At 39.6% G+C, this 15,548-nt stretch overlaps 1 protein-coding gene across 3 annotated transcripts in view; it reads right to left on the bottom strand.

The window, feature by feature from the left end:
• Positions 1-2,543: 2,543 nt before the first annotated feature.
• Positions 2,544-15,548, bottom strand: part of med25 (mediator complex subunit 25) — a 35,119-nt gene continuing 22,114 nt past the window's right edge. Inside the window, exons 16-20 of one of the 3 annotated variants that reach the window (XM_063472391.1) lie at positions 10,060-10,173; positions 9,764-9,835; positions 5,952-6,122; positions 5,744-5,864; positions 2,544-3,055 (exon numbers count right to left, since the gene is read on the bottom strand). In XM_063472391.1, coding sequence (XP_063328461.1) covers positions 2,952-3,055; positions 5,744-5,864; positions 5,952-6,122; positions 9,764-9,835; positions 10,060-10,173 — 582 coding nt within the window. In that variant the 3' untranslated portion in view covers positions 2,544-2,951. The remainder of the gene's footprint in view (positions 3,056-5,743; positions 5,865-5,951; positions 6,123-9,763; positions 9,836-10,059; positions 10,174-15,548) is intronic. The other 2 variants (XM_063472392.1, XM_063472394.1) reach the window with 2 other exon arrangements.

Below are 15,548 nucleotides of genomic sequence, written 5' to 3'. Positions count from 1 at the left end.
TGGGGAATCTGGAAACTACTAGGAGGAGCTCGAGGAAATAATGTAGATGTACATGGGTTACCACGTCCATAATTATGAAATGCAGCTTTCCTAATTATGCCGTGATTATAAGATTTTAAGCTCCTGTGCAATTAAATGTCTTCATTTGCACTCCAGGAACTAATTTGCACATTTTCTAGTTCTAGTTCTGCAGTGCTCATGAAGTTTTTTATATTTACCAAACTGTCTAGCTCTGCAACTAAATGAATTATATTTTAATGTTTAATTGGCCATTGAAAAACTGTCTGTCAGGGCTAAGTAAAGGAGACACTGGTGGTGTATAATTTCATCTACAACTAGAAGAGAAACATCAAATATTCTTCTGAGGGGTGCACGCTAAAGCCACACAACACTAGTGTTTAAGCAAAGAAATAATTTGACATCATGTGATCGCCAGATAATTAGTCCATTGCATCATAAGCAAGAGGAACATGACTTAAACTAATAACTCACCAAAACCCTCGTGATATTTTCTGAATAAGACAGTCATCATTGATTTAATGCTTTAATTACCGAATGCTTCTTTGTGATTATTGCTTTCCCAATTGGTGTTAAAGTTAATTTCCTTAATGTATTAAAATACAAGGTTAAGGTTTTCAGAATATCTAATTATAACTCTTTTATATGCTAATATATGCAGCAAGGCTGTCAAAAAACCTTCTTGCATCATGTTTATTTGAATGAACCACACGTCATTTTTTGCACAGTGCAAGCATGGAAGGGAAACAGAATTTATTAATTTATTATTCATGATCACGGAAAACACCAAACCAAACTTTTTCTGCAATGTTCCATCTTAGAAGAAGCTGTAAAAGGGTTGACAGCCCCACTATTACTTATTATTCTCAATGAAAGGTAAAGGTTCACATGATAACACCCATATATATTCTTCTGCTGATTAATTTGGGGGGGGGGGGGGACTGGAGCCTATTCCAGCTGTCAGAGGTTGAAAGATGGGTTACACCATGGGCAGATTTCCAGCTGATTTTAAAGGTACTTTTTGTAATGAGCGCAATGAATTTGTAATACAATATTTTCACCACCAGGGGAGAGAATTTTACCATGTGGGTTGATTCATTTATTTTCTTTTTTCGCCCCTTTAGTCTTACTTCCATTACCTGCAGATGCTTAGTGTTCAACTGGGCTGTTATTGAAAATAGAAATGTTTTTCCTGGTTAAATTAAGTTTAAACAAATAAAGATTTTTTTCTCACTGCACTGTCTTGTGCTACAAAGAGTTCATGTTCAGTTATATCAACTTTAGCGTAGCACAGAAATCATGTTTTGGATATAAAGTCACAGCAGCTGTTTCCTCACATTTTATTGAAGACTTTAATTCTGGACGGTTGTAATCTCTTTAGAGAAAAAGAAATGTCCATTTTATGCAACTGTTTTGCATGACTAGTAAAATATCTTTTTGTGGAGCCGGTGCCTTCATTGGAAAATGTCAGCTGACACAGACAGGAAATGTGCGAGTAAGAAACGCAAGGAAGCAAACTGGGGAATCACCGCTGATGGCATTTGTGTCCATGTAGTTTGTGTGCTAACCGCTCGGCTATCAGCTCCCCAAGTAGTGATTTGGTAAACTTATTATGTTTGTCCATACATTTAACCATTTTTATTCCATATGAATGAATTTGGCTGTTAATAACTTGGATACTGAAAAACTTATGAGCCCAGAAAGGCACTAATAGATCAATATTGAGATGGAGGCAGATAGACGGAGATAGAGAGGGAGAGAGGAAGATGAAGTGAAGCTAAGCCGGGCTCCGAGGGCCGGCCAGTGATTAAGGGATGGGAGGGATGAACACCAGCCACTGAGGGACTAGTGTCTATCTGTGTGAGTCCATGTGAAAGCGGGGCTGAGGAAAAAGCTCAGAAACAAGAACCCACTGTCACGGTATCTTAGCAACCGTCTCAGTCTCCCAGGTGACAGGGACTGACATCATTTCCTGTTGGTTAGTGTGTACACACAGTGTCCACGTTCTTTGGGGGGTGGGGGGACTGCATAAACTGACATGTGTCATTAAACATATGTGAGAGACTGAAAAGTTCAGGTGCGTCATTCTCCCTTTTCTCTCAGCGCCTGTGCCACCACGAGGTGCACAACAGGCCCGTGTTTGTCGATGTACAGAACTTAACTCACATGCAATATAACTGATGCGAAAGCAGACTGTGGGCATATATGTGGAGTCCGTGCCATGTGCGCATGCGGCCAGCCTGTTTGTACGTTATGCCAAGGGAAACATGGCCAACTGATGCCATCTGGTAGGACTACTTGGCACGAGGAGACTCTCTATGGTTCCACAACATATTGGAGTAGTTAAAATTAACACTGTGACACTATTTGGCAGAAAAAGACACCGAACTATCTATTACTGTGTCTATTTCAGTCTCACTCTCTCCCACCTTAAGAGTCCAAGCGGCGTTCACACGGGGGTGGCGGTAGGAGTGCGGACTCATCAACAACAAAACCTCTTTGTAATCACAAACAACTTGGTCTTATACGATGTTTACCTTTATTTCATCTCCATAAAACAACATGATCAATAATTAAAAAAAAGAAATGAGCAGAAAAAGTAAAATCTTAATTAAAAAAAAAGAAAGAAATAACACAGGTTTCCATTTCAATGATAAAACTTAGTATAATTTCTAGAAGCATGATAGCTTGTTCTATCCTGTGTGTAGTACGGGGGATTAGCGTGCTGATGGTTTGAACATTTATATGAAAAACTAATGCTCACATTGTCTGCTCCTAATTAACTTCAGCTACTCAGTCCTGTAAAAAAAAAAAACTGCTTATGACTTGTTTCCTAATTACGTTGAACATTTGTAGGATTAAAGCGACAGAGCAGACATATGTGTCGAAACTGGAAAATGGCTGCCCAGATTCAAATCGAAAGCCCAGTTCCATCAGATAAGATCCATGAGGACTTCATCCTCCATCATGCTCGAGACCTGTGGCATCCCGGGCTGCGGGACGGCTCCTCTCTGAGCTCCAGACATCATCATCTGACCTGGGATGGGAAGAAAGGACAAGAGAGTTTCTGGAAACGCTTTAAAAACCGAAGCGGAGAGAAAAAGTTAAGACTTTAAAGCAGGATAGTGAGAACTAATATGCCGTGGCACTGCATTTGTTCTCCTTTTTACAGAGACCTACTTTAGAGACACTTTGTTTGAGATAAGTAAACATCAAGGTACTTAACTACTGTGTACAGTGAGCTGAAATGTTTATGCGCTGCAATAAAATGTATTGGCTCAGACATGCAGGATTTCGAAGCCAAGTGCTTCTGTTTTATTTTTTCTCAAAGTAAAATATGAACAACAAACCACAGGCAATCGCAGACAAAGATTATGTATATGGAGCCATTTCTATCATCAGGGAAATCTTTGACACCCCATCCACGTGCACTGCCTGATGGCGCTGACAGTGTTCAGACTGGGACGACTGCACAGCGGCTGTGTTTTCTGTTGCAAGCGTAGCTTTGTTTTGTTTATTTTTCTGATTACTTGCAGTACGTGCATATCAAACCACAAAGCAAACCAGCGACTAAAATCAATCCATACTCTCAGAGGGTGTAACAAGTGTTGGATTTCAGTACCCTTAAAAAAGCGCCACGTCTACTCTTCACTTTTTCAAACGCAACACATTATTTAATTTATTTACTCCCTATAGAAAGTAATTTGTTACCCCAAACACTAGATTACGATAGTGTTTTGTGTAATTTCGAGTCAATAATAAAGCACTAAACCTCTACAGTAAATTACAAATTCATAAAAACATAAAAACACAAATACTTCTGTCCAAAAAAAAGTCATTTATATTGTTATTTATTAGGCAAATAATAAACTGAATTCACGAGCCGGCACACTACACTTCTCTGAGATAGAAAACTAATAATTTAAAAAAAAAAAAATTCTGCTTTTTTGTAGGTCAGTAAAATTGCAAATTCATGAATACAAACAATAATTCTGTTTGGGCAATTAAAAAAAATAATGGATTAACCATTGTAGAAACATAAATGATATTGGTAATTACCAATATTGTTAATTTAGGGCAGCCGTTAGGGCTGTTCGATATAACAATATATATCGGATGATGATATGAAAATGTCTATCGTTTCATATTATGCTATCGTTTGTTTCGTGGTGTCACAAAATAAACTGTTTACGGCAATATTTTTCCATAGTTTTGATGGTCACTGTAGAATTCCTTTAAGTTCTCTCTTTCTCTTATATTTAATATAACCACACTACGGACGGACAAGCCACTGTTTTCAAGCATTGTCGTTAGCAACAATGACGGTAAAATCATCGTGTGGCTCCGCCATCCGCTTGTTTATTTTCCACATGGACCTTTCATAATAAAGCTGAATCAAAATAAACTGAATCACGTGAAATACTTGCAGAGTGTTTACGGACGAGAAGCTAAAAAGAGCCGTCAGGTGCTAAAAAATAAACCTTAGAACAGGCTTTTCCCCGCAGCACGCCGTGTAATAAATACTCACAAAGAAAATTGCGGCCGTTTCAACTTATGTAACACCCGACTCCAGGTACACGCCGCCCAGCTGAAAACACTTCACGCAAGTCGAGTTGCCTGAGATTCACAAAATTTGCAGAAAATGTAAAATTTTTGTGATATATATCGTTGTCGGGACGATAAATGTCTTATATCGCGATATGAGATTTTGGTCATATCGCACAGCCCTACCAGCTGTGGCATAAACATTACACTGGATGGAAGACAATGAACATATCCCTATAAAGCATGATCCAAAAAGCCTGTTCATCTCACAGCTTCACATCATAAAAGGAACATTTCAGAAGTAGAGCATTTAATCTCTACTGGGTCTTTTATTTTTAAAAATGGCCAGATTCTTCATATTGCGGCTCAGACTTTCTGCCCTCCTCATCAACCTCTTCTGAGTCACGCCACTTCCTACCAAAATTTAACATCCTTTTACCTCTGCCAAGAAGATTATGTAATTAACTTTCTGGAGTCTATCCAGATGTTGGTCCGGGTATCTTGTGAAGTATTCTATTGCCAGACATGATATAATTGGACATCTCTAGTCTTATTTTCACAAAGAAAATAGAAGCACACGCTCATCCTGTTTGAACTTCTATCGTAAAAACATACATCATATGAACTAATGTGGACCCAGAAATCCTTCTGGTTCCATGGGCTCAGCTCATGCGTGGCATTGAGGGAATTTTCAGGCTCAGCAGAGGCCGACTGCTCTTGTTTTTTTAAGCAATGAAAACATTTAAAGTTTGAAATCAATAGATTAATGCACCAGAACGTGTGCAGACTTTTTTCAATCAATGTGCACAAAAATAAAATGTCACGAATCAAAATTTGCCCAGAACACAAACACACACACTTGAATGAAATCTTCAACTCAAACAAGTCCATGAACTTTTGTTAGATACAGATGGCTGCTTTGGTGGCTTTAAAATTTGCTTTGAAAATAAAAGTCTGCAGAAATATCTTTAATGGAATAAAACAAGAATTGCTCTTTATTTTTTTTCCATATCTAACTTGTTGTCAGTTTCTAGAAATGTGACCTTTAAAAGTTATTATTTTCTTTAGATGTCAAGCTTAATATCCTTCAATGAGCACATTTCCTGACCCGTATTCTAAATGCCTACTTGAGTCAAATATTAGTGAACGCTTTCCACCTCTCTGTGGGATGCTTGCTGACCTGTCATGGGTTGCCTCCACTGGCTCTGCATTTGAGCCCCACCTCCTGGGGCCTGGTGGACCATCTGTTGTCCCAAACCTTGGTGAGACATCATGCCCGGCATGTGAGACACCCCACCCTGCTGCAAGGACAGAGACGCACAACGGTTTCAGAATCAAGCATTTCTTACAAGGTAATTCATTCGAACAGCTGACTGGTGCACTCTTACTGGCTGCTGTTGGCTGAGAAGGAGACTGCGAAGCTGTGGATTGGCTCCTGGATTTGTGAGGCGAAGGATGGGACCCTGGGGTGGGGCTTGTCCGCTAGTCGGAACTTGATTAGGTGGAGCGCCACTGACTGGCGGCTGTTGATTGGTTGGTCCGGCAGCTCTCATTGTCATCTGAAGGAATGCCACACAGTTTAAGAGTTAAGCCTAAATATTAATTCGAGTAATCACAAACACTGCTATTTTTGAAAGCAATGCTACAGTTAATAGCAGCTGCAGTGGTGTGACAAATTAGAATTCAACATTGTCACATACAAAAAAGCAGTGTTTGTGCAGGCTCACTGAGCATTCACTTGGTTCAAGTGAAGAAAAAATAAGTTAAACTTGACCTGCACTTATTCTAAAAATGGAAAAATAAGATGAATAAGTTCTGGCTCTCCAAATTACTGGGTGGGTGACCCATAATCTCAGTTTACACACTTGGGGTACCTTAAATACGATCGCCAGCCAACTACAAATAAAAGGAGTTATTGGAGTCTGATATTGGCGACACTACAGTCTAAAAACCTTCAGATGACAATAAAAGATCAATTTCATTAAATTACACAAACATATGCATGCATGTCATCAGTTTAATGTATTATTTAGCATCAAGGGCATGCGAACTCAGACGTACTCAACAGGAACTTAAAACGTCAGCACACATGCTGTGACAGGAAATTAGCAAGCAGCTGAAAAATGAAGCAATTATGGAATGTGCAGTTCCTCTAGTGGCCACATGAGGCTGGCTCCAAAGGTGAGTCAATCCTCACAGGCTTGCATGTTAAAATACAACGAAACAGCAGTAAAACCAGCCTTACTTAGCATGAATAGCATGAATTAGGGCTGCTCAATTAATCGAATTTTAATCTCGATTACGATCTGGGTTTTCAACGATCATTAAAAATGACTGAACCGATTATTAGCACCTCCCTCGTGCTTTACTCTCGCGCTGCTCCGTGTGGCAAATTGAGCGCGCACCTCTGTGTTTCGAACACGCGTCACAACAATTAAGAGGACCCGAGGGAAGCTCGGAAAGCTAAGCAGAAGTTATTTGGAGAGGAGAGGATAATGGCTGCTGAAGAAAGAATGCTGTTGGTTGAAAAGAGAGGTAAAACGACTTCAGTGGTGTGGAAACCAATATTCCCTCTAAGCTGTGCGCGTGCGCAATTGCGCACTGCTGGCACGGTCTCTGCGCACAGAAAATCTGCGTTGCGCACAAAAAAAATCTAACCTGAATTGAAATTAAAATTAAAACTTTAACAATTCTGTTTTGCAGTGTTAGTCAGTAAGTGACTGGCTGCTCCCGTATGGGATTAGAACGATGCCACCTTATCCCATAGTCCAGCCAATAATGCGATTCACATTCGTATATATGCAGCTAATCAACGTCGTTGACAGGCTATGACAGCGTCCTTATGTGCCGACACCGGTGTTTTAGCTAGCAAAGCAGCGTGGCTGATGTGGAGTGAAGCCACATTAATGACATCGTGTTCAACCATTGGAGATGTGAGCAGGACAGACGGAACAATTGACGGAAAAAGTGTGGACTTTATACCAGTTTTTAAATTGTGTTGATAGGCCACGTAAAACCAGAGTTATGATAAAAATATCTGCAATGTTTGGTTTTCTTCCTGAATACTATCGTTGTTTATATTTACTGCGGGAAGAAACGGTAAAAACGGCGTTTTATAAGAAAAACGCTCGAAAGCACTCTCCGCCTGTGAGCAAAACCAAACCAAACCCCCTCCCCTTTCCTATTGGGCGAAAAAAAGTACCGTGTCGACCAATCAAAAAATGATATGTCAACGTGGCATCTAGTTGTTAAGAAACGAGGGGAAGTTTTAGGAGTGACGGCGGTGTTTTGAGATGTGAGAGATTTGAGACGTTTAGCGCAAATCTTGTGTAGTTAGTGTGTAGTGTAGTCAATAGTTTTGTTGTGTGTGTCAGAACAATGAGGCGACTGCTGAATGTTACAGGTGTTACAGGAGTGATACATCTCCTGTTGTCAGGCCTGCAGGTATCAGGCTGTTGTTCTCCTTTATCTCATAGTGGACAGAAATTATTTTTTGGAGTGGCACAAATAATTTGTGTGGCATCAGATTTGATGCAGAACAGCTGATTGTTCTGTAAATAGTTTGAAATGTTTATTTAAAAATGCCTTGGCTGCATTAAAAAAAAAAAAATAGCTGCAAAAAACTTTGTTGTTTGCCAAACTGAGTTACTTTTTTGAAGTAGTAACTATATAATTAATTGCCCAACATTGGTCATTATATACTGTATTTGGCAGACAGAGTTACAGGACTCTCTCCCAGACCACAGACTCGTAATACAAGTCAGAGCTTTATGAAAAAAAAAAAAAGAAGAAGAAAGAAAGTTGTGTTTTCAAAATTAGAGTTCAAGTTATTTTTACTTCCAATAGTGTTAACATACTACACAGGTCATGAACAAGATTTTTTAAATTTTCATTGTAAGTGGGCTAAAGCAGTTAATTAAAAGTAGTCTAACATAAATGTAAATGCTGTAATTTGATTATTTTAATAAACCATGTAACTTGGATGGATTAGATGCTGGCGTGACCACAGTGCACACGTCTGATGTCGCTCACAGTGGTCCAAGGGGATCACTCAGGGAGTTTGTGTGTTCGCTCAGACACATGAAAAATTAGAGGGAACATTGGTGGAAACATTATGGGTTCGCGGAGTCAGACGTGGATCAAATATTGTGCAGTATTTTGAAGTTCACTAAACATAGATGTTTACATTTTTCATTTATTTTTTATATTGCAAACATTTGCACTGTAATCAGTATTTGCACACTATTTTATATTATTTTTTGACAATCTTTAAAGCCATTATTCAATACATTATTGTTAAATAAATATCGTCAAATAATCGAGATCTCAATTTCAGTGAAAATAATCGTGATTATCATTTTTGCCATAATCGAGCAGCCCTAGCATGAATCACTCCTGGCTCAGAAAAACTGACAAAGCTAAAAATTAGGCCTCAAATTTGAGTCTAAAACCAACAGGTGACGTCAACCTCCATTTTTTTGTTTGTTTATTTTTTTTAAATACAGTCCATGTAAATTAGCTACACACCAGGCTGATGCTGAGCAATTGGTTGAGAGAAATAGCTATAGACATTTTCACACATAAATGTAAGAGAAATCATGAAAGAATCAGGTTGGGGAAAATTCCACAGTCATCACAATGTAGGAAAAAGTCCTCTGCAGACATTCACTCTGCTGGATATACTCCATGTGGTTTAAGTGAGGGAGCCGCATTGTATTTTTGAATTCTCATGCACTGTATGAGCAAAATTATTTGGGCACACCTCTTAATCTTTGACATTGAGAGCTTTCACTGGAAAGGGAAAGCATTTAGGAGCTAGAGTAATTCAGCCACAAAGTCCCAGACAAGATTACAATGTGATGTGTAGGTGGCCAAGGACATTTGTCCATGTAGTGTATGTTGGATAATGTTGCAGCACGTGTGAGAAAGGTTGAATACAAGATTCCTGACACCGTCAAACAAACGGATGTTTCTTGATTTCCAGGACGAGAGATGCAATTGTAAGGTAGCTTTGAATGAAGACACAAGGAACTTATTTTTTGTTTTATCTGTGGTTATATCTAACATTACATACTATATTTCGTATTATAATCAATGTAGCTCAGTAAGACCTACAACTGAATTCTAATATTATAATTGAAAGCCCTTGTGAACAACGTAAATACATGTTGGTTAAGTTGAGAGCTACTTTGGGTCTCACCATGTTGTTCTGTCTCTGTTGCTCCTCCATCATAGAGACCTGACTAACAGAGGGCATGCCCACCACCACAGACTGGTCCGATCAGAAGAAGGAGGGAGGGGGGGAGTGGAGAAGAGTGGTGGAAGTGTGAGGGGGAAAAAAAGAAAAAAGAAAAGAAAAAACAGTGGAGGAAAGAGTTAGCAGCAACGCATGCAGAAATCCCAGGCAGTTCAGGTGTCAACATCAGGCAGTGCAGGAGGAATCTGATGAGGGAAAACGGGCAGACGAGCCAGCACAGAGCAGGTTCATTTATTTACCTGCTGCTGGACATTGCCGTGGGAAACTGGAATAGGACCTGGGGCTCTGTTGATGAAGTTCTGGTTGGGGGGGACCTGATTGGGCTGCATTGGTCCTGCTGCACTGTTCAACTGCTGAATAACCAGAGAAAGCAAGAAACTGCAGTTATTATAACATTTAACCATCTTTAAGTGGTCTCCACTCCAACACTGCTCCATCTCTTTAGTATATGACTTGAATGACACTACTGTATTTCACACATTACACACACACACACACACACACACACACACACACACACACACACACACACACACACACACACACACACACACACACACACACACACACACAAACAACAAAAACCCAGAAAGAAAAAACAACTAATCCAAAAACAAAAAAATGCAGCGTGGGCACAAACTCTGGATTGGTCACTTAAAAGAACCAGACTATATTTTGATGGTTCAGGAACTCAACATTAGCACAGTGACAGATCCCAGTTACGCCTGTATAGGAAGTCCAAGTCCAAGTCTATTATCCTAGTAGGAACTGCTAGAAACTTATTTAAATCTGTGACAGGGAGACACGGCCACGTGACTACCCTGCATCCTCTGGTAACACGCTTCAACTGAGTAGCCCTGTTAGTTGAATACCAGTCCACCGGTTAACGGCAGTTCTCCCCTTGATGATATGTACACTTTATGCATTGCTAGGCTTCTACTTTAGTGGGCTACAACCTGTTAGAACCATTTAAAAAAGATGTAACAATACTTTATAAACAGGTTTAAACCCTTATTGTTTCATGAAAAATCCAAAAAGTGAGTCCACAGTTAAGTCTTTACACCTTCTACAAACTCCTACTTCCCTTTCTACCTCCTCTTGGGAAAGCCCAGACATGTCTGCAACATCCAACCATGACTCATACAGCCTGTCTGCAGTTACATCACTCAGCAGCAGTACAGAAAAATAATTTTATTCACTGATTACATTTATCATAGTATAACTTGATTTTAACCAAATTATTATTTGCATAATATACAGATTTGCATATATAGTTTTCTTGAAGTCTGTGTTACTTTAACGACAGTAAGGCTTTTATCTGTTATCCTTGGGTGGAGAGGGGTCTCTTTTAGAAAACTGACAAAGTTTAGATAATTTAATAGGAATGAAATCCATGGCAGACAGAATCTGTTTGCTGCATCTGAGAATCATTGATTAATTTCTTGCAGTAGCACTCATAACCTTAAATGCAGATTTAACAGCATTACTAGCAGACGCTCAGGTAATTTCTGAGGAAAGCAAATCATGGCAGAGATAATCTGTGAGGTGCGAATGCAAATCACTGGTGAGTTTCCTCTCCCACAGCCACTAATTCAAACCTGCAATTTTGCACTGCGGTTCAGGTCGTTTAAAAGTTATTTAGCCCGGGTCCTCCAGAAACAAAGTCTCTTGGCCCTCTCCTAACCCAGTCCTCCACAAGCTGGCTATGTGACAACAACCAGCACTCCACAGCGCTACTGTATCTAGACTGGATTCTGACTTAGAGATGTAGCTTCGCACATTGTACTATCCACAATTATTACTGCTACAACACAACATCAGCGCTGTGAACCTAACCTATCTTACAACGGTCCCAGCTCTAACTTCCTGTAAGTGTGTGAACAACCCAAATTGTTCTTCACAATGATGAGGAGACAACTTCAAATGGATCAATGCTGCTATCAGCACATGGCTGTTACAGGAAAGTCAATCGTTGTGTAAGTTTTTCTGACACCTCTTGCTTAAAACCGAAAACGTCAGAAAGCTCCTGAGGGTATATTTATTGTGAAAATCGCGCTCAAGTGACCTGTGGCCTTTGTGTTCCATTTAAGGTTTCTGCACTCTCTGAGCTTGCCCTAGGACACCTGTGTTACAGTGTGACAGGTGAACTGCAGCAGTCAGTCCTTCCACCTGTCATCAGCTGAGAAAAAAAAAAAAAAAAAATCAGTAAAATCACTACTAAAGGCTGTTTTTGTAAGCATTCCACTGCCTAACTGTCAAAAGTGCCAAAAATAAATATATAAATATGCTGTTTCGTTATATTTATTGTGCAAGTGGAAATGAAAAAACAAGTCCAAATTTAAGTGAATGGATCTTGAATTGAAAACTGCGAAATGTTACAAATATTCAAGCGGCTAAAATTGCTTTTTATTCCCAAATGCAAAATCCAATTAACAAATTGAAGATCAAAATCTGATTAGTGCCCAGATGAAAATTAATGTTTCTCTTCTGCTAATAGGAAGACCACTGTTCAATCTACCATTCTGTCTGGACTTCCTTTTGATAATCGTGTATATGCATCTCCGATCCTCACCCTAAAAGCAAACCACATCTGCGTATGCACAACGTAAAGGAGGGCTGATCCTCTTTCACCAGCACCGGATATCCACTTTATGTTATGTGTAAACTACGGCAAAATCTTTAAAGTGTGGGATGTCAAATATTATAATGACATCATGAACGTCACATGATCAAACTGAAACAGTTCTTACTTTACTGAAACAAGTGGATTTAAAGTTAAACGATTTAGCTTATTTTCTTTTTTAAACGCTAACACAGGGAGAGTTGAAACTAGTTTATTTTCTGTAGCTACTATTTAACAGTGTTTACCTAAAAGTGTCACATGGAGACAATCCTAAAGCTGCTGTTAAAAGAAAAAAAAAAGATGTAACACACTTGCTGAATCTGTGTGTGATTGTGCCTACTCAAAACGTGGCTGTGCAGATTGGGCAGATTGTGGGTTGCAGCTTTCTGGAGAACTGCTCATCCAAACAAAATGAGTGAGTGATTCAAGTCTTTTGTCACAGGAATATGAAGGCCAAAGCAAACAAAAACAAATAAAAAACATGGCCAGTTATTTTTGTAAGAGTCAGTTTGAGTGTTGGTCCCTCTTTTTAAGCCAGCTCTTCTTTTAACACTCCTTCAAAGGCCTGTTTGCAGGTTGATTCTTGGTTCTCGGGTTAAAGCTCGAAGTACATTAGGGTTAAGGTGACGGTTTGGCAAAATTAACTTAGTAAGGTAAGGAGTTGCTTGGTTTGGGGACTGTGTTAATGCCAATGGCTCTCCTCAGTAGAAAAAAAGAAAGTAAAATAAAATAAAATAAAGCAAATAATCATCTCAGTGTGTGTATGTGTCCCTCCCCAACTACACACAGAGTGGCTGCAGTCACTCTGGGGGAAACACTAAGAACAGAGAACAACTTTTAGCCAAAATATGAGAACCGCCAAATCCAATCTACCTCAAACTCTACACAGCACTTACTGGGTCCCCTGCAGCACATCCACTGAGACTGACGGGGTTCTGAACAGTTGTCCAGGCACATGAAGAGCAGACAGATGATTTCTTGATCATTAGTACAACTGTTTTTGCACCACTTTAAGTGAAAGAAAGTTGTATGTACTTGTGTCTTGATCCATGCTCAATCATCCAAGTAAGCAAATCCCAAAAAGTTGACTCTGTTCATCTGGGTGTAGCGTTTTCAGTGGGAGAAACGTTTCGTCAATCACCCAAGTGACTTCCTCAGGCTACGTCCACACTAGCCCGGATAGATTTGAAAACGGCGTTTTTGTCTGAAAACGCTCCCTGTCCACACTAGCGTTTTCAGTTGTTTTCACAGAGTTGTGCGTCCACATTGAAACGGCTCAAAACGCTTACGTTCCAGTCCTGCGCATGCGCAAAAGCGAGTGAGAATCAAAGAATTTGAAGAAAAGCTATCTGGAGCATGTACAAACTGATATTAATCTTTTTTAGGGCTGTCAAAATTGAGAGCAATCAAAACAACTGCTGTATAATGCACTCCGCTATCTTTGTTTAATTGGTCACATGACTGCATCACATGACTAAAATGCGTCATCATTTTAGAAAGTCTGCGTTTTCGAGTGTCCACACTGCGACGGGACAGCTCCGTTTTGAAATGTATGCGTTTTCGAGAGCATTTCCAAAACGCTGCGTTTTTCCTTGGGGAAAACGCCGTCTCAGTGTGGACGGAAGGCCAAAACGGAGAGAAAACGATTTAGTGTGGACGTAGCCTCAGTCTCAGCCGACTGCAGGTTTCCCCAAGCTTATAAACAGTACATTTGCATAATGACTGAAACTAGCACCACCAACGAACAATGGGTTGTGAGGTCAGGAAAAAAAAGAAATGCAAATGGTCATAAGTACCATTCACAGAGAGTTGGGGAATGGTGCATACTTGTATGTTTTGTCCATGCTCATACTTTCTAGAGCCTGTTAAAGTGGATTTTGATCTCAGTGAGATTACCTGTTTAAATAAAGGATTCAATAAGTAAAGACTCACAAGATATAAAAGAGGAACTCTGAAACCCTGTTAATGTGTTCAGGACTTATGAAGCTTCATGTTAACTTCATCTGAACCTTTTGAGTATTTTTTTTTAAATCACAGAAGAAAGACTTCTTGTTACTTACTATCGAAAAGACAGAAGAAATGATTCCAGTCATCAGTAACATACATATGAGTATGGGCATGTCACGATCGATTTTAATTTATTTCCTTTAAATAAGAACCTATCCAAACAAACAAAAAACCGCATCTAGGCCAAATAAATCAATAATGTTTACAGGTTTCGATATTTTTATACTAATGCTATGAAACCATAATCCATATTTACAGAACTTCATATTTGCTATATGTACTTGATGTTTACTGTGTTAACAATGCTGAAAGAGTGTGAAACCGCATATTGACTTTCTTTGTACATGTGTGTGCACAGACGGCAAGCAAAAGCAAACACAGAGGACGATGATACACCAGCGGAGATTTAACTTCAAGCACCACCAGCTGAGGCGTTTGTTATTTTGGATTTCACGGTTTAAAACAAACTGAAGCCGCCAGCATCGTCTGGAGGGGTGGGGGATATCATATACAATATGCATCTCCAGTTAAACACAGCAACACGAAAAGAGGAAACCTGTTGCTGTTACTAAGAGAGAGTCTGAATAATTCACAAATATAGCACCTGAAATACTGAAGTAAAATGAACTGCAGTCAGTATCATCTGAGTTTTATCTGCAGAGTCCTGCACTTTAAACAGAAATCAGCCAAGACAGACTATTGCAATATGAGACAAGTGGTAGGTGCTTGAAAAGGCAGAATTTGAAACTGGCAGCGGTGCTCCTGAGTTAGCTGTGCTCTGCAGGTGCTGTGGTGTTTTGTGCGATTCCACACTAAGGGAGAGACGAGGAGGAATGAAGGGTGTTTCATCCCTCCTCCAAGCACAAATTATTAACCAGACACTGAGGGAGAAAAAAAAACTGTGATGGAAGATGGGGGGGAAAAAAAACAAACAAACAAAAAAACACCTTAACCCATCCATCTTGCTGAATCTGAAGAAATCACCCTGGGATTGCACTAATGCAGGGTATGTTTTCTGACCAACAAAAGCAGTGCAACAAACAGCTTTAGGTCTTTTGAGGGAACTAACAAAACAGCTGCCTCTTTCTGTTCTACTGC

This window comes from Pelmatolapia mariae, linkage group LG4 (assembly GCF_036321145.2).
Source record: "Pelmatolapia mariae isolate MD_Pm_ZW linkage group LG4, Pm_UMD_F_2, whole genome shotgun sequence".
Taxonomy (NCBI): Eukaryota; Metazoa; Chordata; class Actinopteri; order Cichliformes; family Cichlidae; genus Pelmatolapia; species Pelmatolapia mariae.
This window is presented reverse-complemented; position numbering and strand designations above follow the sequence as displayed.